The 26,637-nt window shown below is 57.9% G+C and overlaps 1 protein-coding gene across 2 annotated transcripts in view; it reads left to right on the top strand.

The window, feature by feature from the left end:
- The window catches only part of TDP1 (tyrosyl-DNA phosphodiesterase 1), a 52,946-nt gene extending 28,697 nt beyond the window's left edge, over positions 1 to 24,249 (top strand). The window contains exons 12-16 of one of the 2 annotated variants that reach the window (XM_004610252.2): positions 506 to 572; positions 2,568 to 2,675; positions 13,485 to 13,587; positions 21,202 to 21,307; positions 23,964 to 24,249. In XM_004610252.2, coding sequence (XP_004610309.2) covers positions 506 to 572; positions 2,568 to 2,675; positions 13,485 to 13,587; positions 21,202 to 21,307; positions 23,964 to 24,037 — 458 coding nt within the window. In that variant the 3' untranslated portion in view covers positions 24,038 to 24,249. The remainder of the gene's footprint in view (positions 1 to 505; positions 573 to 2,567; positions 2,676 to 13,484; positions 13,588 to 21,201; positions 21,308 to 23,963) is intronic. The other variant, XR_008629288.1, reaches the window with a different exon arrangement.
- The last annotated feature ends 2,388 nt before the right edge of the window (positions 24,250 to 26,637 follow it).

The raw sequence follows: 26,637 nt of genomic DNA, 5'->3' as shown, positions 1-26,637 counted from the left end.
GGGGGCCTGCAGCAGCCTCGCCCGCGTGGGGACGGTGGAGGGAGCCGGGTGCTCCCCGAGCTGGTCCAAGGCCACTGGGGACGCAGCTGTCCCATCTTCTCCACATAGTCTCTCCGAGCTCCTTCCCCAGGAAGGCTCCCCCCTCGGAAGAAACGCCCTCGAGAGTCGGAGCAGAAACGCGGCTTCGGCTTTCCTTCCCCGTCTTCACAGTTTGCTCGAGGTTTTTTTTTTTGTGTGTGTGTGTGTGTGTGTTTTTCTTTTTGGGTCACACCCGGCGATGCTCAGGGGTTACTCCTGGCTCTGCACTCAGGAATCACTCCTGGCGGTGCTCAGGGGACCAGATGGGATGCTGGGATTCGAACCCGGGTCGGCCGCGTGCAAGGCAAACGCCCTACCCACTGTGCTATCGCTCCAGCCCCATTGCTCGAGTTTCTTAAAGAAGGCTCCTCAGGGCGCGTTCCGTCGTTTCTCACTTGCTGTATTTCTCCTTTTCTCCCTCTGACAGCCGGGGGCTCTCTTCCCTACAGCATCCAGACAGCTGAAAAACAGAATTGGCTCCATTCCTATTTTCAGTAAGTAATTGGTTTAAAATGCTGCTGTTGCTTCTTCAAGAATAAGAATGTTTATGTCAGTCTGGTGGGGGGTTTTTTTCTGCCCCCCTCTCCCCCCACCCCAAGAACGTTATATAATGGAGCTATATTTTCCATCTACATGTGTTGGTGGTAAAAATAACTTCAAACACGGTTTTGAACTCGGGAGGGTGGAAGGGAGGGATAGGTTTTTAATACCGAAGAAAGGGCTTTTTTCTCAGTGCAGTTTCCATTTATATGTTGGCGTGCAAAGCCCAGATCAGTGAAAGACCACGTCGGGAGCTTTGAATGTACAGACGCAGCGTTTCCGTTCCTATTTCCAGTACCGAAAACACAGCCGTTCTGTCTACACGTGGTACCTCGGGCGTGTAGAAGCAGGGAACTCAGCCGCTGTGTACCCGGGGTGCAGGGTGGGGTTCGGTTTGCTCTCGGGGTCCCGTAAACGGTGGCGACGCCACGCTGAACGGTGTCCTGCCTCCTCCTCTCCCTCCAGCTGTTTCCTGCCCCTTGTGTTCCAGGCCCTCTCCCTGCCACAAGCTTCCACAAGCTTCCGGACCATGTGGGCAGACTGCTTACCTCTCAGTGGCACTCACTCTAACTCAGCGTGGCCTCACAGTGGCACTCAGTCTAGCCCAGAGGCATGACCTCACAGTGGGACTCACTCTTAACTCAGGGGCGTGGCCTCCCTGTAGCACTCAGTCTAGCCCAGTGGCATGACCTCACAGTGGCACTCAATCTAAGTGGTGTGACCTCATAGTGGCACTAGTCTAGCCAGTGGCGTGACACTGGTGACACTCGGTCTAGAGCACATGCAGAGCCATGGGTGACACCCGGGCCTCCCGCCCGCAGAGCAGGACATGACCCCTGACCTTTGGAGCCACTTCCTCGGCCCCGTGTCTCCAGCTGCTTCTTCGGGAGGAGGAGGTGTTCGTTTCACTGGTGTCTCGGCTCAGATGACTTTAGTAACCTAACAGGGGACCCGCCTGCTTCTGATTCTCTTGGAGGCCTGTGCCCAGGGAGCCCGTTAGGCCCATGAGGAAGGGGCGTTACCCAGCGGCCCAGGGGTTCTCTCCCCACAGCCTTCCTCCTCCCGTCTTGGAACAGGAGCGTTAGGATTTGACTCAAGTGTTCCTGCATTTCGGCATTGGAAATCGGAGGTGTTGGCATCAAATGGGGAGAATTATTTTTTAAGGTGGGGTGGGAGAATGTCCCAAGTGAGGCCCAGGAGCCCCTCGGGGTGGTCCTCAGCTGAGCAGGCTTGGGGTCCCGGGCCCAGGGTTGTGCTGTCCCTACCCTGCCGTGCCGAAGAATTGCCAGGCCGTGCCCAGTGGTGGTCGAGGAACCCTGTGTTGTCCAGGACCAACCAGAACCAGCCACATGCCTTGAGTTGGTTACCTAACTGGGGGGGTGGGGTGTGTGTGTGTGTGTGTGTGTGTATGTGTGTGTGTGTGTGTGACCGACCCTGTGGTACCAGAACCAGCCACACGCCTTGAGTTGAGGTGTGTGGGGTGTGTGTATGTGTGTGTGTGTGTGTGTGTGTGTGTGTGTGGTGACCCTGTGGTACCAGAACCAGCTACATGCCTTGAGTTGGTTACCTAACTAGGGTGTGTGTGTGTGTGTGTTTGTGTGTCCCTGTGGTACCAGAACCAGCCACACACCTTGAGTTGAGGGTGTGTGTGTGTGTGTGTGTGTGTGTGTGTGTGTGTGTGACCCTGTGGTGTCCAGATTCACCCGAAGGCTAGGACGCGGCTATCTGCAGGTGGCGGTACATTTTCCCAGCAGACCCCCCCACACCCTAAAATGAACGTGCACCGTTCCGTGACTTGGGCGGAATTCCCGCAGAGGTCTCGCGTCCTGGCAGGAGGACCGTACTGTGGGTTGGGTTATAGAATCACGTTTTCCCTACCGTTGGTAGGAAATCGGGATGGTGGTGGAGTCGTAGCTCCTGCTGAGACACGTGTGTGTTCCTATCCCCAGCAAGTGGACCGCGGAGGCGTCTGGCCGCAGCAACGCCATGCCGCATATCAAGACGTACATGAGGCTCTCGCCGGACTTCAGCCGGATGGCTTGGTTCCTTGTCACAAGGTGAGGGGTCCTCTGGCTCCTGATGGGAGGTTGGGGGGTGGGGCCTTACCAGTTTGTGCTGGGGGGTGTTAATCCAGGCTTTGCGATGCCAGGATTGAACAGGAACCAACCACGTGCAAAGCGAGGCCTTAGCCACTGTATTATGTCTGCAGCAGTGCTCAAGGGCTAATCCTGACAGTACACGGGGACCATGTGCAGCGCCAGAGATGGAACTTGAGTCGGTCACATGCAGGGCAAGTGCCTCAACAGCCCTTTGCTATCTCTCTGGCCTCCCTGGAACACGTTTTTTTTTTGTTTGTTTGTTTTTAACATGTTTATGATTCCTGCTCTGAGTTCTTCTTCACTTTGGTTTGGCTTGTGGGCCACACCCAGCTGTGTTCAGCTGTGTCTGCTCAGGGAAGACCCTACGGGGTGTTGGGGGTCAAAGCAGTCAGCCACGTGTAAGACGAGTTACACTCTCCCCAGCCTCCAAACACCAAACATTAGCAGACATGTTCTCCAGAAGGGAAAAAAAAAAAAACTAATATTGATCGGACCGGAGCGATAGCACAACAGGTAGGGCATTTGCCTTGCACGAGGCCAACCTGGATTGATTCCTCCGTCCCTCTGAGAGAGCCCGGCAAGCTACCAAGAGTATCCCACCCACACGGCAGAGCCTGGCAAGCTTCCTGTGGCGTATTTGATATGCCAAAGACAGTAATAACAAGTCTCACAATGAAGACATTACTGGTGCCCGCTCGAGCAAATCAATGAGCAATAGGATGACAGTGCTACAATGCTAATATTGATATATTGATACAGGAGCCAAATGATGGGCAATGTGAATTTTGACTCTTAACTCGATGATGCATCTTTTTTTTTTTTTTTGGGTCGCACCCAGCAATGCACAGGGATTACTCCTGGCTGTGCGCTCAGGAACCACCCCTGACAGTGCTCGTATGGGATGCTGGGATTCAAACCCAGGTCGGCCGTGTGCAAGGCAAACGCCCTCCCCGCTGTGCTATCACTCCAGCCCCTCGATGATGCATCTTTTAAAAAAAATTTTACATCTGGTTCTTGAGACATTTCAGAACCGTCCGGCTCTGTATCAGCGAACACCCGCTTCCTCTGCCGGTCTGGACGTGCCCTCTCGCGAGGTGGGCGTGGGGCGTGTCCTGCAGGTCGTGCTGATGCGGTAGTCCGCAAGACGGTTTCTTCATGAATGTGCTTGTGTTGGGGGTCTTACTGGCTTGGTAGTAGCGAACTCACATGCCATCCTGCTGGCCGCGTGGGTCAGCAGTGATGACAGTTCAACCGGCCCCGCTGCGTGGGGTGGAGTGGTCACAGGTGGCTCGCCTGCCCCCCAGCCCCCCCGGAGTGCGACAAATTCACAGGTGGATCGCTGAATCCACTTGCTCGTGCCGTAGGCCTCTGGCCCCCAGTTTCTTGGTGACCGTCCAGCTGGGGAACGTCCTCAGGTTCCAGATTAGCTCCTCCTGGGCCTCCGGCGGGGGCTGTAGGTCACAGCAGGAATGTAGGGGACAGTCTCCCACGTCTGCCTCCATGGACTCCTGGGCATCTCTCACCCGCGTTGATCCGCCCGCCTCGTTCCCTGGCCGGGATGTGGCATCAGTGCCGTGCTCAGACCTGGAGGCGTATTTCCCACTGCAGATGGCCGCAGTGGCTCTGAGAAGGGGCCTCCGTGACCGTCTGGACTCTCGGGGCAGCTTCACAGGCGGCGGGGGAAGCGCTGAGCTCCCTGCTTGGCAAGACAGCGCCTAGCCACGTGGCGTGGTGAAGGTGGTCGTCTCAGGCTGGAGTGCTCGTCCAGCGGGCACGGTGCTTGCCCTGCACACGGCAGGCCCAGGCTTGACCCTGGCGCCTCGTCTGTCCCCTGAGCTCTATCAGGAGCGACCCCTGAGCACAGTGCCGAGAAGGAGCCAGTCCTGAGCCCCGCTGGGTGTGACAGACACACACAAACACACACACCTTGAGCACAGTGCTGAGAAGGAGCCAGTCCTGAGCCCCGCTGGGTGTGACACACACACACACACACCCAGCACAGTGCCAAGAAGAAGCCAGTCCTGAGCCCCGCTGGGTGTGACAGACACACACAAACACACACACCTTGAGCACAGTGCCGAGAAGGAGCCAGTCCTGAGCCCCGCTGGGTGTCTCACACACACACACACACAGTGCCAAGAAGAAGCCAGTTCTGAGTCCCGCTGGGTGTGACGCACACACACACACACACACACACACACACACACCCAGCACAGTGCCAAGAAGGAGCCAGTCCTGAGCCCCGCTGGGTGTGGCATACACACACACACACCCAGCACAGTGCCAAGAAGGAGCCAGTCCTGAGCCCCGCTGGGTGTGGCACACACACACACACGAAACACACACACACATACACACACCCAAGCACTGGGTATGGTACGTGCACGCGCACACACACACACACACACACAAGCAATAGTCTTAGGGATGATCTGGTTCCTGGTCGTACAGTGCTCATAACGTCAGAGGTTACGCTCGAGCCCTCAGTTCCTCAGGGCCCCTCTTTTCTCCGCCCGTCATCAGTAGCTTCCCCTGACTGACACTTCACGGGCGTGGAACCCGGCTGCCAGAGGTCAGGGGTCGAGGCCCTGTGACTTCCCATGACTGCAGGCCTTGGTAGGGCTTTCATCTCGCCTTGGGGTCCTCCTTTCCCACGCAAATACCCCACCAGGGTCTTCATCTCCTCCCTCTCCGCACGGGCCGATGCGGGGTTCCTGCGGGCAGGGTTTCTCCTCGACCCTGGGCCATGCTGCCCTCTTGGTTGCCCCCGTGATCGCGTCGCCCAGCTTTGGCACGTCACCACTCTAAAACCACCGCTGGTGCGTTCCCCGCCTAGCCGGCCGCCAGCATGAGGAGAGAAGGCGTTTCTCACGCCCACACTTCTCTCCCTCCCCCGACGCTCGCCCCGACGCTCAGTGATGATCCGTGGGTGCCGTCCGTGTGTCCTTTCCAGCCAGCAGGTGCCCGCGGTGCCGTTCAGTGCCCCGATGACCCCAGTCCCACCACCAGAGTGACCATCGGCCACTGTGGCCTCCACCTTCCCAAACCCCCTCCCCGTCCGGCCCCACAATAATCGGTTGCACGTTGCTTGTTGCAGCTGCCTGGCTAAAGGAATTCCCAGGAGTGCTTCGGTTAAGGAGAACCCGTGGACATTGTTCTGTCTCCCCACAGGGTCGCCCGGCGTCTGGGGATTTACTGCGCCGTCTGTTGCTCGCGGAGCCTCCTGTGTTGCTTCCGTTGGGGGAGCTTAGTTGGCTTCTCTGTTACTCTCCCATCTAGTCGGGTGCCCCCGCTGGGCTGTCAGGAGGGAGGAATCGGGGGTGGGGGGGGGTCTCGGTCCAGAACTGTAGAACTGGATCGGTGAGTGACGTGGGGGGCACCGCCTCAGACCCCTCCAGAACTTCCCAGGTTTGCAGAGCTGTAGCCCCAGTTACCTTTTCAGCCCCAGGACATGCGCACGGCAACGTGTCAGATCCTGGGAGAATCCCGAAGAGCCAGGTCCTGATTCGGGGTCTTCTGCTTCCTAGCCTGGCCACTGGAATTTTGGAAAAGTCACTCACGGTGGTGGCTTTTATCTTTCCACCGGCATATCAGTGTTTTATAGCAGCACGTTGGTGGAACTAGGACAAATAGTTTGCAGACTGCTAAGTAGAAATTTTTCTTTTAAGAGAAAAAATTTGTGGGGCTGGAGCAATAGCACAGCGGGTAGGGCATTTGCCTTGCATGCAGCCAACCCGGGTTCAATTCCCGGGATCCCATGTGGTCCCCCAAGCACCGCCAGTGGTTCCTGAGTGCAGAGCCAGGAGTAATCCCTGAGCATCGCCGGGTGTGACCCAAACAGAAAAAAAAAAAAAGTTAATTTGTGGTAGAAAATGCTATGTACTCTTTTAAAATAGTACTGGAGGATAGCACAACAGGTAGGGTGCTTGCCTTGCATGCGGCTAACCCAGGTTCAATTCCTCCATCCCTCTTGGAGAGCCCGGCAAGCTACCAAGAGTATCCTGCCTGCACGGCAGAGCCTGGCAAGCTACCCATAGCGTAGATATGCCAGAAACAGTAACAAGTCTCACAGTGGAGACGATACTAGTGCCCGCTCGAGCAAATCGACGAATAGCGGGACAACCGTGCTATAGTGCTTTTAAAATAGGATTTATAAAATGGAAGTATTGGGGGCTAGAGAGATAGTACAGTGGACAGGATGCTTGCCTTGCACGCAGCCAACCTGGATTTCATGCCCGGCATCCCATACGGCCTCCCAAGCCCCCGTCAGGAGATCCCTAAGGCAGAGCCAGGAGTAATCCCTGAGCACCGCTGGATGTGTCTCCCTTTCTTTTTTTCTTTTTTTCTTATTTTTCTTTTTTAATGAGACTGTTACCAGGTGTAACACGTGGCAGTGACTTTTGTAGACCTGGCTAATCCTTGGATCAGCAGTTGAAAACCACTGACTCACATGTCCTGTGGCTAGTAAGCGACCTAAGCATTCGCCCCCACTTCTGTCCCTCACTGGACTCAATATGCAGCTCACTTAAAAATCAGTCCAGGGGGTCTGGAGCGATAGTATAGCGGGGAGGGTGTTTGCCTTGCATGCGGCCAACCCGGGTTCGAATCCCAGCATCCCATATGGTCCCCTGAGCACCGCTAGGAGTCATTCCTGAGTGCAGAGCCAGGAGTAACCCCAGTGCATCGCTGGGTGTGACCCAAAAAGCAAAAAAATAATAATAATCAATCCAGAATGACCCGTAGACAATCGGGTTCGTCCAGCCGCAAGCCTGTGTTCAAAGGAACTTCAGTTCAGCCCCCTCGGGTTAATGCTGGCCCGGCCACTTCCTCTCTCGGTGGGCGGTGTTTCTGGGAAGCTATTTATAGTTCTCCGGCTGACCAGGAAGTCATCCCGCTAGAGGGGGCACTGCCTGTTGTTATGGAGATGCCGGAGATGCGGTGACAAATCCAGGGCTTCACCCTTATCCCAGGCAGGCGAGCTGACTTTGAAGCGCCAACCTTGGCTCCACGGCACCCCGGAGTAATTGGCAAACCCCAGCGAGAACAATTATGAAAGTCGTGCGTGGCGGGTGGGCAGGAGGCAGCGGCGGTGACGGTTGCCTAGCAACCGGCCGGCATTGCGGGAGAGTCGCTGGCGGGCGCTGAGCGGGGCCTGTTGGTGCTGCCACCCTGGGTGGGGAGTGGGGGGGCGGGGAGACGGGTGGGCTCACGACTCCAGAACCGCCGCGGCTTCTTGAGATGAGGCGGGGCGGCCGCCCCCTCTGCGCCTCGGCCTCTGTGTGCAGTGCTCGTTGTCTGCTGGCGTTGATTCCGAAACACATCGTCTTGTCGCCGCCCACCCCACCCTTGTCTGCTTTTTTTTTTTTTTGGGTGAAAAGGAGATTGAATCACCCGCACAAAAATATGTGTGGGTGTCAGCGAGCGGGTCGGACTTGGGCTTCAAGACAAGACGGCGCGTTGGGCTGGTGACAGCGCTTTGTACTTGGCCGCCCGTCCTGGTCGGCCCCCTCCTCCTCGGGCGAGCTGTGACTCAAGGCCGCAGCCCCCCTCCCATGCTGGTGGGAGCGGCCTGGGGCGGCATTACCCTGGCGGGAGAGAGCCGGACACCCGTCGCCCCTCTGCACCCCTTGACCCCAAGTCCGTTGGCCTTCAGAGACACAGAGCGTATGTGGGGCTAGAGCTGCCAAGGTCCCTCACGGGGGTCTGCCCCCAGAGGGGCCCCGTCCTGGGGGTAGCCGCGGCTGTTTGCACATGCTCGAGGCGTGCTGGCCAAAGTCCCTCTCGGGCCCAGCGACGAGCCAGGTGCCCTCCTGTCTCGAAGACGCGAGGCAATGCGCTGAGTGACCCCGCTGGGAAGATGGACCGTGGGATTCAGGCCCACCCAGGCCCCCTCGTGCAAATAGCCAGAGGCTGCACGGGTCCGAGAGCAGCGTCCCCGCCGAGAGGCATCTGTATGGTGGACGGAGTCGGGTCCGGATACTTCTGGACCATCACTGCCAGGGAGGCCACCCGGGGCCAGAAGTCAGCTGTGCTCCCCATGTCCACTAGAGAAGTGACCAGCCAGGTCTTCGTGATGCCCAGTGAGCAGCCTCCAGTGTTGCGAGTGCCCGGGCGTCCACGCACACAGAGCCCGGGACGGCTTCCCTGCTCTGCCGGGGCTGGCAGGCTTGGGCGATGCACAGCGAGTGCCCGGTGCCCGTGGCAGCCTCTGTCCGGCCCCCGGGAGTTCATAGAGCTCGCGGCTGCCACATGTGTGTATCGTTGGGGACCAGCACTCGAACCTCGGGGGGCTCTTACAGCACTCCCTGGGGAGCGGGTGCCAGCAGGCCTCAGGAAGGCCGGAGGTGTCTCCCGGATGGCAGCCTCGAACCCGAGCCCCCGTCGCGGGAATCTCGGGCACCTGGCAGAGGGCGGGTGCCAGCCGGAGCCGCTGTCTTGGGGATGTGGCAGTAACTGTCCCGCGTGGCTTTTCAATCCCACACTGTCACTCCTCCCTCCTGCCTGCCCAGTCCGCGTCCAGGGCCTCTGCCTGGTACCAGCACAGCCTTTGGGACTGAGGACGTTTCTGATCTTGGGGTGTTTCTGATCATTTAGTGTAGAGAGAGGGGTGTGTGTGTGTGTGTGTGTGTGTCGGTAGCTATGTCTGATCTACAGAGGAGTGTGTTGTCAGGGAACTTACACTGGATTGGAAGAACACACATCCACGGACGTGTGTGTGTCTGTGTGTCTGTGTGCGCACTACTAGTGGTACTAATAAAGGACACGGGCAGGAGTTGTTACAGTAGTAGTAAAAGGATCCAGGTGTGTGAACGTGTGCAGTCGTTAAGGGCATGGGGCTGTATGGTAGTAGGTGGGCGTAGGGGACCCTAGAGGCCACCCCAGTGTGTATGTCATAGTACGGGTACCCCAAAGGGCCATCCGCGTGAGGGAGGTCGGGCGCTGAGTGTGGAGAGAGCTTTTGTGTCTGCTCGGCCTGGATGGGCACCTTGGGTCGAGGGAACCGTGGCCTTGTAGGGCCGGAGCAGGAGGGGGCTCGGGCTGGCCCGGCCTGCTGCCCCTGGGGTCAGGGCTTGGGGAGAGGCCTGGGCAGAGGAGGCAGCAGGTGGGGCCCCGAGGAGGTGCTGAGAAAGGAAGCTCCCCGCTTGCCCCGTCGAGTCTGCCATTGGCAAAGCCTTGGTCACCGGCAGTTTCCATGGCCTTGTGCCGGGCCGAGGTCTGGGGTGGGCGTGGAGTAGGTGACTGTGGGCTCAGGCGCGGAGAGCGGAGGGCGATGACCCGGACCCCTGACCCCTGACCTCCCCCTCCTCCTCCCCCGGGCCCCTTCCTGATGGATGCTGTTTGTGTGGGTTTTTGGACCATGGCCAGAGGTGCAACGGGCTTCTCCTGGCTCAGTGCTCGGTCCTGGCAGTGATGGGAGAGCCTTTTGGCAGTACAGGGGATTGAACCCTGGTTTGCCACGTGAAAGCCTGGCGCCTGCCCGTGAACTTCTGCTCCTGTTCCTACTTACGGGCTTTTTTTTTTTTTTTTTGGTTTGGTGCATCCTCTTGGCTCAGTGCTCAGCATTCCAGTCAGTGCTTGGGATCCGAGCTAGGGATCCCACCCCAGAGGTACTGCAGCAGGTGAGGCGCTCGCCTTGCGTGAGCCAGGAGCGAGCCCTTCCTGGGCGTCACAGGACGTGCGGCTCCTCCCACAGCAAGAGGAAACAGTAACACATCTTTACGATTATAAAAGGAAATATGGAGCTATATTTATAGGTGATGTGGCTGTGTATTTATAAGATGCAGTTAAATGAGATGCCATCAGAGGTATCGGTGGTCTAGAAATAAGTTGAGATGTCAGTTACAGCTGTGCTGGCAGTGGCACGTGAAACGCGTGTATTTGAAAGAGAACAAAAGCATAAACACCGATGACGTGGCCGTGGGTTTGGACGACTTAGCGTCATTTCCTCCCTAATCCATGGATAGATTCTGTTGCAGTCCCAGTCTAAATCTGAGCAGGGTTTGTTGCGAAATATCAAAAGCTGATTCCAAAACGTACTTGGGCTTCTAAGTAGCCAAACAGCTTTAGAAAGGAAAGCGGATTCCAGATTGACATAGAGGCTCCCAGAGTGTAAACTGCCCAGGAGAGTTTTTTTCGAAAAGACATTTAGTGCCTCTCCTCAAAGCTTGCCCCGTAGAAGCACAATAAAACTGATACTAACCCTGAGCCCAGAGCCAGGAGTAAACGCTAACCACTACCAGGTGTGGCCCAAAAACCAAAGCAATAAAAACATATTGGCAGAAGAATAGGTAAATTGATCAGTAGAATGAAATAGAATTTGAAAATCCATAAATGTGGTTCAAATGTTGTGATAAAAAGTAAATACGGGGGGGGGGGGGGCCGGAGCGATAGCACAGCGGGTTGGGCATTTGCCTTGCACGCGGCCGACCCGGGTTCGATCCCCGGCATCCCATATGGTCCCCCAAGCACCGCCAGGAGTAATTCCTGAGTGTAAAGCCAGGAGTAACCCCTGAGCATCACTGGGTTGTGACCCAAAAAGCAAAAAAAAAAAAAAAAAAAAGTAAATACAGGGGCTGGAGTGGTAGCACAGCGGGTAAGGCACGTGGCCGACCTGGGTTTGAATCCCAGCATCCCATATGGTCCCCTGAACATTGCCAGGGGTAATTCCTGAGTGCATGAACCAGGAGTGACCCCTGTGCATCGCCGGGTGTGACCCAAAATGCAAAAAAAAAAAGTAAATACAGTGGGAAAGAAGACTATTTTCAGTGAATGGTGCTAAAGGGGCTGGAGAGATAGCACAGAGGTGGGGTACTTGTCTTGCAGCTGATACAGCTTCACCCTCAGGACTCCCTAGGGTCCCCCAAGCCCCACCAGGAGTGCTCCCTGAGCACAGAGTCAGAATTAAGCCCATAGCTGCCACATATGCTCCTCACCCACCCCCTCCCCCAAAAGGTGCTAAAAAATGGATATCTGTGCAGGATAGATGGTTGAATAGACCAATAAGATTGGCTGCCTCCATCAGGCTATAAACAAAGTTAATTTCAGGTAAAGACCTAAGTAAGAAGCCCTGAAATGCTAGAATAATATTCCCTTAGTGGTTGGAAAAGATAGAGATTCAGTAGGAAGTCACCAATGTACCCAACCGTCAAGGGGGAATTCAAAACTATTTCAGAAGTTCTGCTCCTGGGGCTAGAGAGGTAAGACAGGTGCTCGCCTTGCCCGAGAACAGCCATGGTTCAATCCCCAGCGCCCCATGTGGTCCCCCGAGAGATCACAGAGCCAGGAGTGAGCCCTGAGCATTGCCAGGGGTGGCACCAAAACCGAACAGTTAGCTGGGGAATAAAACAAGCTGGAAAAGACGGGGAAGCAGACCCTCCCGGGAGCTCCAGGAGGAAGGCAGCCTTCCCCGCCCCTGACTTCAGCCTAAGCCCTGCTTCGGATTTCTCTGAGCTGCAAGCCAGGAAATGGATGGCGTTTTCAGCCACTGGATTTGCAGCAGTCTGTTAGCACAGCAACAGGGAACAGATGCATACTGACATCACTGAAAACAGCATCGTTATAAAAAAAATGATTCACAGTTGAGAAACATCTGGCCAACGGGGCTGGAGCAGTAGCACAGTGGGTAGGGTGTTTGCCTTGCACGCAGCCGACCCGGGTCCGATTCCCAGCATCCCGTATGGTCTGCTGAGCAGCGCCAGGGGTAATTCCTGAATGCAGAGCCAGGAGTAACCACTGTGCATTACCAGGTGTGAGGCAAAAAAAAAAAAAAAAACCTTAAATAAATTAGGGGGTCACTGTCACTGTCATTCTGTTGCTCATCGATTTGTTCAAGCGGGCACCAGTAGCATCTCTCATTGTGAGACTTATTGTTACTGTTTTTGGCATATCGAATACGCCACGGGGAGCTTGCCAGGCTCTGCCGTGAGGGCACGATACTCTCAGTAGCTTGCTGGGCTCTCTGAGAGGGGCGGAGGAATCGAACACGGGTCGGCCACGTGAAAGGCGAACGCTCTACCCGCTGTGCTATCGCTCCAGCCCAAGTAAACTAGGGAAGAAAAAGAAAGAAACATCTGGCCAATACCGAGTGTCATGAGTAATCTGGGAGATCAAAGTGAAACCTATTTTGCCTATTAGATTAGCAGGATTTTCCAAAGATCCTATCGGCCACGAATTCTTAAAAAATAAATAAATGAATAAATAAAACAGACTGATACACTGTTGACTGATAATTGATAGTCCACGTTGGAGATAGGGCATTGCCACAGGTTTGATCCTGGGTTAGATGTCCTGGGTTTGATCCCGGCTTCCCGTAGGGTCTCTCGAGCACTGCCAGGAGTTAATTCCTGAATGCAGAGCCAGGAGTAATCCCTGTGCATCGCTGGGTGTGACCCAAAAGGAAAAAGGAAAAAAAAAAGAAAAAGATGAGAGTCTTGTTCGAATTTGTATTTCCATCGTTCCACTGCCCCCAGCCACACCTGGCTGTACCGGGGTAACAAGAAGCCGAGGGCTATGCCAGAAGGAGCCCATCTGCCCCAGGACAGTCTCTCGGCCGCCCCTGGGAGACCCGGGAGAAAACAGCAGCGGGCGGGGCTGTCCGGAGCCAGCAGGGCTCTGCGCAGCAGCATCCTGCCCCCAGGGTTGAGCCACCGTTCCCAAGGGCACCCAGCAGGGCCGGACACTGTGAAGTGACCTGCCCCGGGGCGGGCGGGCCTGGGGTGTGCCCGGGCCCCCTGCCCGCGTCAGCTCTGTGCGTGCTTGTCCCCGCAGCGCGAACCTGTCCAAGGCGGCGTGGGGAGTCTTAGAGAGGAGCGGCACCCAGCTGATGATCCGCTCCTACGAGCTCGGGGTCCTCTTCCTGCCCTCTGCCTTTGTAAGTCCAGGCCCCTGTGGGGGGGGGGCGCGGGGGGCCAGGCGGGTCGGTGTGCCGGGCTCTCCTCTCCCACGCTGTGGAGGGGCAGGCGCCGGAGCTGGGGCGGGTCTCAGAGCCCAGCGTGAGTGGTGCAGGGTGGCGAGTCCCCAAGGGCGAGGCGGTGTCGGAGGTTGGAGGTTGGAGGTTGGAGGTTGGAGGTTGGCGGTGGCCGGGGGCACCTTTGGGAGCCGCGGGGGCGGGTCTGGTGAGGTGAATGTTCAGGGATTCAGGTCTGCTGAGGGGGGCGGGGAGGGAAGGGGCATCAGCACAGGAGGGACCTGGGCACCGGGGCCCCAGAGGACGTGTGTGTGTGTCTGTCTGTCTGTCTGTGTGTGTCTGTGTGTATGTGAAGGGGCATCAGCACAGGAGGGGACCTGGCACCGGGGCCCCATAGGATGTGTGTGTGTGTGTCTGTGTGTGTGCCTGTGTACACCCCTGCCTCTCCCCGCTTGGGGCCCGCCATCTGAGGGGCTAGTGTTCACACGAGGACCAGGGGTTACGGCGTGGCTCTTTTTTAGGAAAAAACGTCACTCAGCTCCCCCTGAAAATCAGCCTGCTTTAACCAACAGGGTGTTCCCCCATATTGCACCCAAGGCTGCTCCCTCCCCTGGGTGACTCCCGCAGCCCTGCACCCCTGGGGGCCGTATGGCTGACAGCGGGAAAGACGGCTCAGAACCCCATAACCACGCTTGGGCCCAGAAAGACATCCCTGGAGCGACAGTACAGCAGGGAGGGTGTTGGCGCTGCATGCCACTGACCTGGGCTTGATCCCGGCTTCCACCAGGAGCGATTCCTGAGTGCAGAGCCAAGAGTGGCCCGAGTATCACCGAGCGTGGCCCAGAAAAGCATACAGGGCCCTCAGATACACGGGCATGCGCACGTGTACGTACGTGTACACACACACACACACACACACACACACACACACACACCCTTCATTGTGGCGGGGGTATCACCTCCCCTCGCTCCTCTGTCTCCATGTCTCGAGAGACTGCGGGTCATGCTGCTCCCAGCCCTCAGCCTTCAGAGTCACTCCGTTTCCTGCCCACTCGGGTGCGACCCCCCGAGTCCCTGGCCCTCGCGCCTCAGTCCCTGCTCCCACCCGTGCGTTCTGCTTGGTGCAGGGGACTCTGTGGCCCCACCGCTCTGCAGGGATCGGGTGTGATTACAGCGACAGGTGCTTTGGGGTCTTTTGGGGGATGAAGGTAGAGAGAAATGGGGCGGGGGGTGTTTTGCTTTGGTTTTTGTTTTTCTGAGCCGCCCCCAGTGGAACACAGAGCTCCCTCCTGGCCGTGCCCGGGCTCTCCTGGCAGGGCTGGGAGTACGGAGTGCCACGACCAAGCCTGGGTCGGCCGCGTGCAAGGCCGGTGCCGCCCTGCTGGGCTGCGGCCCTGCCCCGCTGCCGTCTCACAGGGGCATCAGGCTCCGCCTCTCGGGCACGGACCACCCCGCCCGCAGAGCGCAAGGATGTAACTTTGCACTCAGACCCGTCTGCCGGACTGTCAGGTTTCAGCAGATAACCTGCACAGCACAGTGCTCGTTTCTGTCGGCGGGAGCGGCGGTGTTCCCCGAGCCCCGCTTTCCTTCCTCGGAAAGGCGCGCAGCCTCCTAACCCGTCTCCCTCACTCCTTTCCGTCCCGGCTCGAGGCCAGCCAGGTGCGGGAAGGGCTGATGGCTGCCGCTGACCTGGGGTCTTTTCCCTGTCAGAACCCTGAGACAAAAGGTTGTGTCCCTTTTGTGTAGCGTTTGTTGTCAGCATTTACAAAATTCCAGTCACGTGGAACTGTTCCGACCTGGTCACTCTGCCAGGCCTTCTAGAACCTTCTCAGCTGTGGTATCGGGAAAAGAACACATCACACTGCCAGGCCTTCTAGAACCTTCTCAGCTGTGGTATCAGGAAAGGAACTCAGTGCACTGCCAGGCCTTCTAGAACCTTCTCGGCTGTGGTATCAGGAAAGGAACTCAGTGCACTGCCAGGCCTTCTAGAACCTTCTCAGCAATGGTATCAGGAAGGGAACTTAGTGCACTCCCAGGCCTTCTAGAACCTTCTTGGCTTTGGTAACAGGAAAAGAACTCATTGCACTGCCAGGCCTTCTAGAGCCTTCTCGGCTAGATTTTCCCCTTCCTATTTCTCCACGCGTTAGAGCCTAGACATGGGGTTTCTCGTGGCATCACTAAAGATGCGCAGTCACTCCTGTAACGGGGTCTTCTCCCCTGTGGGCCGCTGGAGCACGAGTCGGCGCCCTGGTGTGCACGAGCAGGCTCGAGGGTGGACACAGCGCTAAGGCGAGGCGCAGTGGACAGTACCTGAGAGGGCCTTGACCCGGCCCTTGGGGTTCAGCAGGGTGTTCAGGCGCCCACCAGACACTGTACAGGCGCATCCGGGGCCGCGGGAGAGCCTGGCCTGAGTGCGCATTCGGGTGTCGACTGGGAAGGTTGGGAGCTCATTTAGGTCCCAGAGATCTCAGTGAGGGAGAGACCCTGCCGCCTTCCACACCCTGAGGCAGCTGAGGGGGAGGGGAGGGAGGGAGGGAGAGAGTTGGAGGTGGAAGGACGTTTAGGAAGCACAGCTCTGTTGGCTTCTGTCTGGCCTCGAGCTGCTGGTCCTTCCAGCCAGACCGAGCGGTGGCCTGTTGGCTGTCCGGCAGAGTGCCGGGAAACCGTGAGAAAGTGGCGATGTTTCTCTTTGTTTATCATCGTTCTCACCCGACTCGCCAGTGTCCGGGCACTCCGGCCTGACCCTGCAGGGCGACGGTGTCAGATGCACTCGGTGGTATTTACCTGTGCAGAATACGGCGTCCACAGGCGTTAGCTGGGTTGCGGGGGGGCAGTTCTCGGGCAGGAGAGCTAAGGACACTCCCACGAGCCCCTTTCCCTTCCTCCGGCTCTGCACGACCTTCCCCCCTGCAGGGCCGGAGGTGAAAGGCTCCCGGGCCCACAGCCGGGCCGCATGTTGTTTGCGTTACTTCAGACCTCTAGGCGTCCACAAGATGCTATCCAGAGCCTTAGATGTGTCCTCTCGGCCACCTGAACTGGAGCAGGATGCTGGACACTGTCCATGTAAACTCCTTAAGCCCCCCCCCCACCCCCATACACACATGCCCCATCCCCTGGAGAGTTTGTCGTCCCGTCTGTGAGAAGCTGCCAGTTCCCGTGCCACGCTCAGGCAGAAACACCTCAGTGACCCGGGGAGAAAACAAGGACAGGAGGACACATCGGAGAGTCCAAGGAAGGGCAAAGGTGACCTCTGTGAAGTCACCAGGCCCAGAGGAGCGGGCAGTGGGGGGACAGGGGCAGGAACAGTGGGGCGCGGGCCTCCTACTGCTCCCTCGGCCCTGAAATGGGCACGTGTGGAGTTAGGAGTGGCCGGAGTCGTTGTCGATGGGAGGGGACCCACGGGCGGGTGCTGCGCCCCCAGGGTGGCGCCCAGCTGGTCCCTAAAGGACCATCGGCAGCCGCCCACTTTCCCAGGCGTCCAGATGGGACGTCCACATGTCACTTCCGGCCGTTGCTGGGGTTTCTACCCCACCAGTGTGGGAGCCGCCGGTGGCTCACTGCCGGATCTCCGGGGTTTCCTTCAGACTGAGCTCACTCTCTGGGCGAGCGAAGACAAAGCAGAGGATTCATCCTCTCGGGGCCGCACGCGGGGGGCGGGGACGCTCCCTCCGCAGTGCATACAGAGTCAAAGGCCGAGATAGACGGGCCCGGGCTGGAGGGAGAAGATAACGGACTCCTGAGAAAATGCAGATAAGAGAAACCCGAGGCTCGGGGCGTGCAGCAAGGGGATCTGGGGAGGAGGGCCTGGTGGCCAGCAGCGGTCAGTGCCAGGAGTGCTCGGACCCACGAACGTCCCTGACCCTGCCACTTGGCTACCACAGTACAGCTGGCCACGTTTTCACGTAGCTCAGAGGCGCCCACCTCCTCCAGGAAGCGTCTCTGAGCCCCCAGCTGGGCAGGTGGCCACCTCCCTGTCATCTGCCTCCTCCTCCCTGAGGCCCAGCCACCAGGACTGCGCAAGCCCAGGCCCCCCAGCTCCACGTAGAGGGGCTTTGGCCACATGGGGATGCCCGCTCGGGTCCACAGGAAAGAAAAACATGTCGTCCCCAACTGGAAGGCGTCGGTGTGTTTTCTCCTGGACCTCAGCCAGTGCTTTCGCACCCCCAGCCGGGGGAGGGGCTAAGCAGTGATTTCCCACACGCGACGCGTGTCCACCCTCTCACCTGGTGTCGCATCAATATATTGTCTGAGCTGTCTCTTCAGACCGCGCGCCTGCCTCTGTTTTGTGAAATGCCAAGTGATTCCACCGTGATGTCTAAATAATGATAATTAGGAGACAGCCTCGAATTATTTGACAACCAGATTGAAGGGAAAAGTGGTACTTTGTTTTTTTTCATATGTACACAGTACCCTAGAATTTGGATCACACGTGGCGTTCGGGGGTGCGGGCGGGGGGAGAGTGTCGCTTCCTGTCAGCCGTGGAGGGCTCAAACCTTTCTCCCCGGGGAATTCAGGCCCCACGGCACGGGAGCGGCGGGTGACAGAACCGTGGGCGTCTGACCTGGGTCCAGGCGTCCCAGTGACCCCGTGCCCTTCCCTGAGAGGGTTGGAAAAGGGCAGTTGTGGGCTAAGCAAGAGGAAGTGGCTGTCGTCTGAAGTTCCCAGAAGCCGTGAGGAGCATTCGCGCCACCCTCACCTGTCCCCTTCACTTTTTTTTTTTTTTTTTGCTTTTTGGGTCACACCCAGCGATGCTCAGGGGTGACTCCTGGCTTTGCACTCAGGAATTGCTCCTGGCAGTGCTTGGGGGACCATATGGGATGCCGGGGATCGAACCCGGGTCGGCCGCGTGCAAGGCAAACGACCTACCCGCTGTGCTATCGCTCCGGCCCCCCCTTCGCTTTTTAGAAGGAGTGTCAGGCCCAGAATGATCGCCCAGCGGGGAGTACATTTTGTTTTGTGCACAGCAGGCTCGGGTTCGATCCCCAGCCTCCCTGGGGCCCAGGAGCACCACCAGCGAGTCATTTCTGAGCACAGAAGAAGGCAGGAGTAAAGCCAGGCTGGGCCCCCCCCCCAAAAAAAAAAAAACACTTTTTTTTTGTTTTGTTTTGTTTTTTGGGTCACACCCGGCGATGCACAAGGGTTATTCCTGGCTCTGCACTCAGGAATTACCCCTGGCAGTGCTCAGGACCCTATGGGATGCTGGGAATCGAACCCAGGTTGGCCATGTGCAAGGCAAACGCCCCACCTACTGTGCTATCACTCCAGCCCCCCCAAAAAAGAAACTTTTTCAAGGGAGGGTCTCCACCCCAAGACATGCCTAAGTTGTGCTGGACCCAGGTTCAGTTCCCAGCACACGTGGCCCCCTGAGCATCACAGGGTGGGGCACTAGAGACCAGGGTTCCCCCCGCCCCCGCATCCTCTGCTCTGGCACTGACTGCCAGCCTGGGCCCCTGGGAAAACAGTCTCGGTGGGCTGAGCACACTCCACGCAGACATTCCCTGCACAGGTGGGTCCCCAGCACCGAGGGGGGGGGTGTGACCTTCAAAGTAAAACAGAGTAGAAGGTCTTGGGACTAGAGAGCACTCGCCTTGGAGCAGCCAAGCCAGACTCAACCCCCAGCACCCATTATGACCCTCCCAGCGCCCCCAGAGTGACCCCCTCGATTCCCTGAGCGCAGAGCTAGCAGCAAGCCCTAAGCACTGATCACTGGCTGTGGCCCCCAAAGCAAAAACCAAAACAGAACGAAGCAGGGCTCTGGTGCCTGCTTGCGTCCTTCTCGACCTGCCGTCGTCGTCGTAACCGTCACCTCTGGGTTTAGAGAAGCTCGTCCCAAAGCTCCTGTGAGTGGCGTGAGCTCCCGTGATTCAGGAAGGAACACGGGACCCGGTATCACCAGGGCGACTGTTTTCCCACCTCACCGCCTCAGAGCCGCGTGGCGGGGGCCACTGACGGACCTCCCCGCGTCGGCCCTCCTCGGAGGGAGAATTCCTGGGATGTACTTAGGTGTCCCAAAGTACAGCAGCACGGCCAGCACTGCTCGAGAGAGCAAACCCTCGCCGCCTCCGGGATAGGGAAACCGCGACCCAGAAAGGTGGAGTGACTTCCCTAGAGTCACACCGCAAAAGAACCAGGACGCGGGTCAGCGGCCAGGGTGGTTGCAGGGGGCTGACGGTGGAACAGGCGGAGGTACGGGAGTCCAGGCTCTGGGTCCTGGGAGGCATCGCCTCCAGCGGGTTCACAGCCTGGCTGTGCGTGCAGGTGACTAAGCAAAGGGAGTCCTGGCAGGGAGTGTTGCCTTGGGGGTCTCTCCCGGCGGGGCCTGGGGGAGGGGCACCATGATGCAGTAGCAGGAGAGAGATGAGTTTCTTGGCCTGGGAAACGTGACCGTTCCCTGGAGGCTTCTCTCCCCCGCCCCCGGGAGCCCAAGCCTGCCGCTCTCTCCTGCCTCTCCGCCCTCCACAGCACTTAGCATCCCTGTCGTCTCCGCAGGAGGCAGGGAGGAGGATGTTCTTGGTGACCCCCCCCCCCATAGGCAGCGCCTGGCCATGGTCTTGTAGTTACGTGTTGAACAGCATTTCCCACAGCTGGGAAGATGCCAGAACTTGGGGCCGGAGCAGTAGGACTGGGGGCAGGGTAGGGGGTACATGACACTTGGCTTACGGCTGACCTGGGCTTGATCCCCGGATTCTCATGGTCCCTGGAGCACTTTCAGGAGTGGTTCATGAGTGCAGAGCCAGGAGTGACCCCTGAGCACACCGCCTGGGGTGAGCCCCTCCTCTCCCCCTCCCCCCCCAAAAAAACCAACACAGTGCCATAACAAAGGCTGGCATGCTGGTACCTAAACCCCAGATGGCCCGGCCCTGGACCTTGGCCCCGACCCTCTTTCTGTTTCCCAGACACCGGCACTGCCTCACAGAGATGTGTTCCCGAGGGGTGGCCGAGAGCATGAGGGCGAGTTTCAAACTGTGCTGGGGTACACGGCAGAGGGGTTCGAACATGACCGCTGGAACAGACGGACACAGGAAGTGGCTGTATCGCCACCAGCCTTGGTAGAAACTTTGCACGTGGGTTAAGATCTGCAGCGAAGGGCTGGGCGGGGGTCTCAAGCCGTCACGCACCACCCAGGCTCCTTCGAGGACCCGGTTTGGGTTTGAGCCCCAGCCTGGCACCCCGCCCCTTGGCACCCCCTCCATGACAGTCGCAAAGAAGACAACGGTGAATGCCCTGTTCTGGGTTCTGGAGATGAGCCTTCCACTTGGTGGGGCTTGCGGAGTTTCCTTTCGTTTGGCCCCGTCCCGGGAGTGAAGAAATGCATGAAGGGGTTTGGAGGCAGCCTGAGTGCTTTTCCTCTTGTCTCAGTGTCCTTTCATCGTCTGCGAAGCCGACCCGTGTTCCTGAAACTGGAACGTCTTTGCTTCCAAGAAAGATTCGAGTTGGGGGAATTGTCTGTGGATCTGACCCAGGGAACCAGAAAACTCTGCGCGTTCCACAAGAGGGTGACTGCATCTCAAGGCGCCTGTTTCAGGGAACCGGGCCCACAAAATCAATTCCTCTGTGTGTGTGTGTCTGTGTCTGCAGGGCCTGGACAGCTTCAAAGTGAAACAGAAATTCTCGGGGGCTCAGGACCCAGCCGCCTCCTTCCCTGTGCCCTACGATCTACCTCCAGAGCAATATGGCAGCAAAGGTGAGACACCCCCTCCCCTGGGCCCCCGCAAAGAGAAAACCCAGCCGGGTGCCAGAAGCCAGGGCGCCTCCATGGGCACCTGGTTGGTGGGGGATTCCAGAAGCAGAGGTTTACAGAGGGCCCCTGGCATCCCTCAGACCCCAGGAGTCCTAGTTCTCCAAAGGGTTTATCTCGGGACCCCTCTGCACTTTTATCCTTCTTAAGAACGTAGGGGTGTTAAAAAAAAAAAAAAACGTAGAGGTGTGCTGGGGGCTGGAGTGATAGCACAGCGGGTAGGGCATTTGCCTTGCAAGCGGCCGACCCGGGTTCGATTCCCAGCATCCCATATGGTCCCCCAAGCACTGCCAGGAGTAATTCCTGAGTGCAAAAGCCAGGAGTAACCCTGAGCATAGCCGGGTGTGACCCAAAAAAAAAAAGAAAAAACAACGTACTGGTGTGGGCTGGAGCAATAGCACAGTGGGGAGGGCGTTTGCCTTGCACGCGGCCGACCTGGGTTCGATTCCCAGCATCCCTTAGGGTCCCCCAAGCACCGCCAGGAGTAATTCCTGAGTATGAGCCAGGAGTAACCCCTGTGTATCACCAGGCGTGACCCAAAAACCAAAAAAAAAAAAACAACAACATACTGGTGTAGGGCTGGAGCCATAGCGCAGCGGGCATTAGCCTTGCACATGGCCGACCTGGGTTCAATTCCCAGCATCCCATATGGTCCCCTGAGCACCACCAGGAGTAATTCCTGAGTGCATGAGCCAGGAGTAACCCCTGTGCATCGCCGGGTGTGACCCAAAAAGAGAACTTACTGGTATGTTTCCGAATAACAGTGAAGAGCCCCTTATAACACGTATGGCGGGGTGGGGAGTTGGCGTGCGCGCACACACAGACATACACACAGCCAGCTGTGCTCCAGCCCGGGCTTGCCCCTGGCAGGGTTCAGGGAACCCCTCTGTGACGCTGGGGATCGAACCCCAGCCAGCAGCGTGCAAGGCAAGGCAGGGCGCCTTGGCCCTCGTGCTCTCACCCCAGCCCCTTGCGGTACGTGTTCTAGCAGGTTCCCAAAGTCCAGCCATCCACGGCCGGCGGGGCTCACATGTTTTGCAAACCTCTGTGCCTGTGCCGACCAGGTTCCAGCCGCAGCCCTGCTGTGAGGTCATGTCCCACGTCCCTGGGGTCTTGCATGAGGCAGTCAGAGTGACGCACAGGGCTTGTTATTCAGAGAGAAATCTCTTGGCCCTCCACACCCACCCCACCCTCTTAAAGGGAGGCGCCACCCATCGCACCAGACAAGGATGGTCGGTCGTGGAGGCGCTTTCCTGCTAGAAGCGGGGTGTTTGGGGGCGGGGTGGGGGTGCGGCAGGACTGCTGCCTGGGGCCCCTCCAACAGCCCCTCCCCCCAGGCACCAGCGCCTGAGAACTTTGCTTGTCACTTCCCAGAGTCTCGGCTCCTGTCCCCGTGACCCGCAGCCTCCCCCCTCGAGAGCATCATCCAACCCGTGAGGCCCACGTGGGCTTCTGAGCCGGTGCCGAGTCTTGGCAACAGCCTGGTCTCAGGTCTGGGGCTTTGATGGCATCGCCCAGTAATACCCTGGAGTTTCTTTTTTTTTTTTTTTTTTTTTTTTTTTGCTTTTTGGGTCACACCCAGCAATGCTCAGGGGTTACTCCTGGCTTTGCACTCAGGAATTGCTCCTGGCAGTGCTTAGGGGACCATATGGGATGCCGGGGATCGAACCCGGGTCGGCCGAGTGCAAGGCAAATGCCCTCCCCACTGCGCTATCACTCCAGCCCCTTGCTCACTACTTTTGTGGGGCAAATTCTGGGCTGCCGGCAAAGGTTGGCAGTCACAAATCCTGCATGGACCATGAGTCCCCACACCCTTGAGAGTCTGGGCATCCGCGGTGTCAGCCGGGGTTACCCGGCCACGCGTTTGCAGGAACAGTCGGGCCCCCTTCCTTAGAGCAGAGAGTAGGCGCCTGGTTAGGAGGGTGCGTGGTCGGGATCGAGGGGCGTCCGGCCGCCACCTGGTTTCATGGCCTCTTGGAAGAGAAATAGCCGCCCTTTAGTCTGTCCTGTCCTTGCTGGACAGTGCGTCCTCCACCCCGGGTTGACCACAGATACGGAGACAGTCGTGGGGCCAGAGAGATACGGCACTTGCCTTGCAAGTGGCTGACCTGGGTTCAACCCCCGACATCCCATATGGTCCCCCAAGCCCCTCGAGGATTAAGCCCTGAGTACCACCAGGTGTGTACCCCCCCTTAAAAAATGGAGTCGGGCTGGAGCAATAGCACAGTGGGTAGGGCGTTTGCCTTGCACACGGCCGACCCGGGTTCAAATCCCAGCATCCCATATGGTCCCCTGAGCACCGCCAGGGGTTGAGTGCAGAGCCAGGAGTAATCCCTGTGTATCACCAGGTGTGACCCAAAAAAAAAAAAAAGCAAAAAAAAAAAATGGAGTCAGTCTTGTGGGGGGGGCGTGTTACAGGCAGGACAGGAAACACCCCAGATCTCTGCACGGCGGCCACGCGTCCCTGGGGTCTGACACAGTTCCGGAGCTGCCTCAGCGACTCCAGCCCGAGACAGCCTTTGCCCTGTGCCGTGCGGGTGCGTTTCACCATCCTGTCCTGTCCGAGATTCAGGCGTGTCTGTGCTGTGTTTCCCCCCCGCAGATCGGCCGTGGGTCTGGAACATTCCTTACGTGAAAGCGCCGGACACCCACGGGAACATGTGGGTGCCCTCCTGAGGGCCGCAGAGCACCGGAAGGCTGTACCCCGAGCTCCCCTGACTTGGAGCCGCCAGCGACCAGCATTCCTGTTTGTGCAAGTTTCAGCTGCGCCCCACGGAGCTCTGGCCACGGCCCATCTTCTGACCATGGTCGTTGGTTGTATATTTAACGGTCCTTGTCATCATTCTCACTTTGTTTAAAAAAAAAAAAAAAAGTATTTTTTTAATTCACTGCCCTCGCCTTTGGACTGAGCTATTAAAATTCACACTGCGGGAAGTTATACGGGTGTATAACTGTCTGCCGGGCACAGAGGGTGGCGGCGGCTGCTCCGAGTCAAGTGCTCCGAGTCGGGGGGAGGGGGGGAGCGGCCGAGCGTTGGCTTGCAGGGCCCCCAGCTTACAAGTGCGTCTGGGGGCTGGGTCTGACTCGAGTCCCGAAGCCCTCAGCCTCGGCTTCTCGGTTTCCTCTGTGCCCTGACACCAGGCCCACGGGGGTCCCGCTCAGCCCGGACCTCCTGCCGTTTCTCCCAGGCTCACGGACTCATGCCGACGCGTGTGCAGACTTGCACGATCAGGGTCTGCACACCTCAGTGTTGTCAGGGGCTTGTTCGCTTATCCAGACACTCGGAGACAAACCGTGGGGGGACACAAGGAGGGCTGTAGTACAGCAGCCGAGCAGCCCGGTGGGCTAGGGTGGGCGAGCTCCTGAAGGGGCCCAAGAGCCTGTTTCCATAGGCGTTACTGCAGACTCATCATTTGCTTCGTGCTCAAGCAGCAGGGGCGGGAGGGGAGGGGGGCGCCCGCACTTAAAGGCATCTCAGTCTAGCCTCAGGGAGTTTCCTAAAATCAGCGTTTTCTTTGTTTGGAACAGGGAAGTTCACCCGGAGCAGACAGGGTGACTGTCCTTTTAGAACTTGCTGTGCACAAGCAAAACCACCATCTCAAGGCCACTGTCACTGTCATCCCATTGTTCGTCGGTTTGCTCAAGTGGGCACCAGTAACGTCTCCATTGTGAGACTTGTCACTGTTTTTGGCAAATCGAATACGCCACAGGGAGCTTGCCAGGCTCTGCCCTGGCAAGATACTCTTGGTAGCTTGCTGGGCTCTCTGAGAGGGGCGGAGGAATCGAACCCTGATTGACTGCATACAAGGCGAACGCCCTACCACTGCGCTATACATTCTGTAAATCATAAAAACCAAAGATATCGGGGCTGGAGCCATAGCACAGCGGGTAGGGCTTTTGCCTTGCACACGGCCGACCCGGGTTCGATTCCCAGCATCCCATATGGTCCCCCGAGCACCGCCAGGAGTAATTCCTGAGTGCATGACAGGAGTAACCCCTGTGCGTCGCCAGTGTGACCCCCCAAATAAAGATGCATTCCACCATAACATCAGAGAGGGTTGGGGACACAGGAAGGTGGAGGACATGACCTGGTTGGGGTCAGAGGTTGAGAACACACTTTTCATATGTAGGAACACAGAAACAGCCCTTTTGTCTCTTCTACTCTGTGTTTTTTTCTTTTGCTTTTTTTTTTTTTAACGGGATTACCTAGCATGCGCCCCCAAACACTTCCCAGACCATCCCTGGTGTGTTGAGGAAAGGGCCCGGATGATTCTCAGGCTGAGGGTAGTTATTTCTCCCAGTCAGGAAGCCTCGCCTCCTCTCCGCATCTCTTCCCTCTCTCAGCTCTCCAAGCACCCAGTGGAGACTTGGTCCCCAGAGGCCAAACCTCCTGCCTCCCAGCCTGCCCTCAGGGAGCAGAGACCCCCTCCCAGGACCAAGAGCCCCTAAAATGTCGTCGGCTGCTTCTGAAACTTACCCAGCATCCTTCAGCAGGAAGGGACACGGGACCAGACATCCACAGCGAGCTCGTCAGCCAAACATGGATTTCATATGCCGGAAGCCCAAGTTCGATCCCCGGAGCACTGCAGTGTGAGAACAGAGACCCAGAGATGGCCAAGGCAGAGAATTGCCGGCCCTGACGTGTGGAGACAGAAAAGAAACTGTCCCCTGTCATTTTCTTTTTTCTTTTTTTTTTTTGGGGGGGGGGTAGGTCACACAGCGATGCACAGGGGTTACTCCTGGCTCTGCACTCAGGAATCACTCCTGGCGGTACTTGGGGGACCATATGGGATGCTGGGAATCGAACCCGGGTTGGCCGAGTGCAAGGCAAACGCCCTACCCGCTGTGCCATCGCTCCAGCCCCTGCCATTTTCATGAGTGGTGGTGACCTCCCCTTCCAGCACCTTTTAGGGAGGGAGTGGTGGGCTACCCCAGAATCTTGGGAGCAGGTGGGAGGGTGTTAAGTGGGGTTTGGGTCATGTTCTCGGGGGAAGCAGCCTGGTTCTCTCTGTTGTGGGTCCAGACCCCACGTCCACTGCTCAGGGGGCCCTGCCCTTCCCCGCGGCGAGTGGGAGCCCACGTTTGTGAGCAGGCACGAGGCTTCAGCTCTGGCGTGTGGGGACCACCCACGGGACAACATCCACTCAGACCCCAGGGAGCCACCGAGCCAGGCTGCGGCTCCCCGAATTCTCGTGTAGAAGTTCCCGGATCCTTAATAGAAACTGCCGTGACTTTTTCAAAGCAGTATGCCCTATGCGTCACACTCCCGCATGCTT

The sequence above is a fragment of the Sorex araneus genome, chromosome 3 (genome assembly GCF_027595985.1).
Source record: "Sorex araneus isolate mSorAra2 chromosome 3, mSorAra2.pri, whole genome shotgun sequence".
NCBI lineage: Eukaryota > Metazoa > Chordata > Mammalia > Eulipotyphla > Soricidae > Sorex > Sorex araneus.
This window is presented reverse-complemented; position numbering and strand designations above follow the sequence as displayed.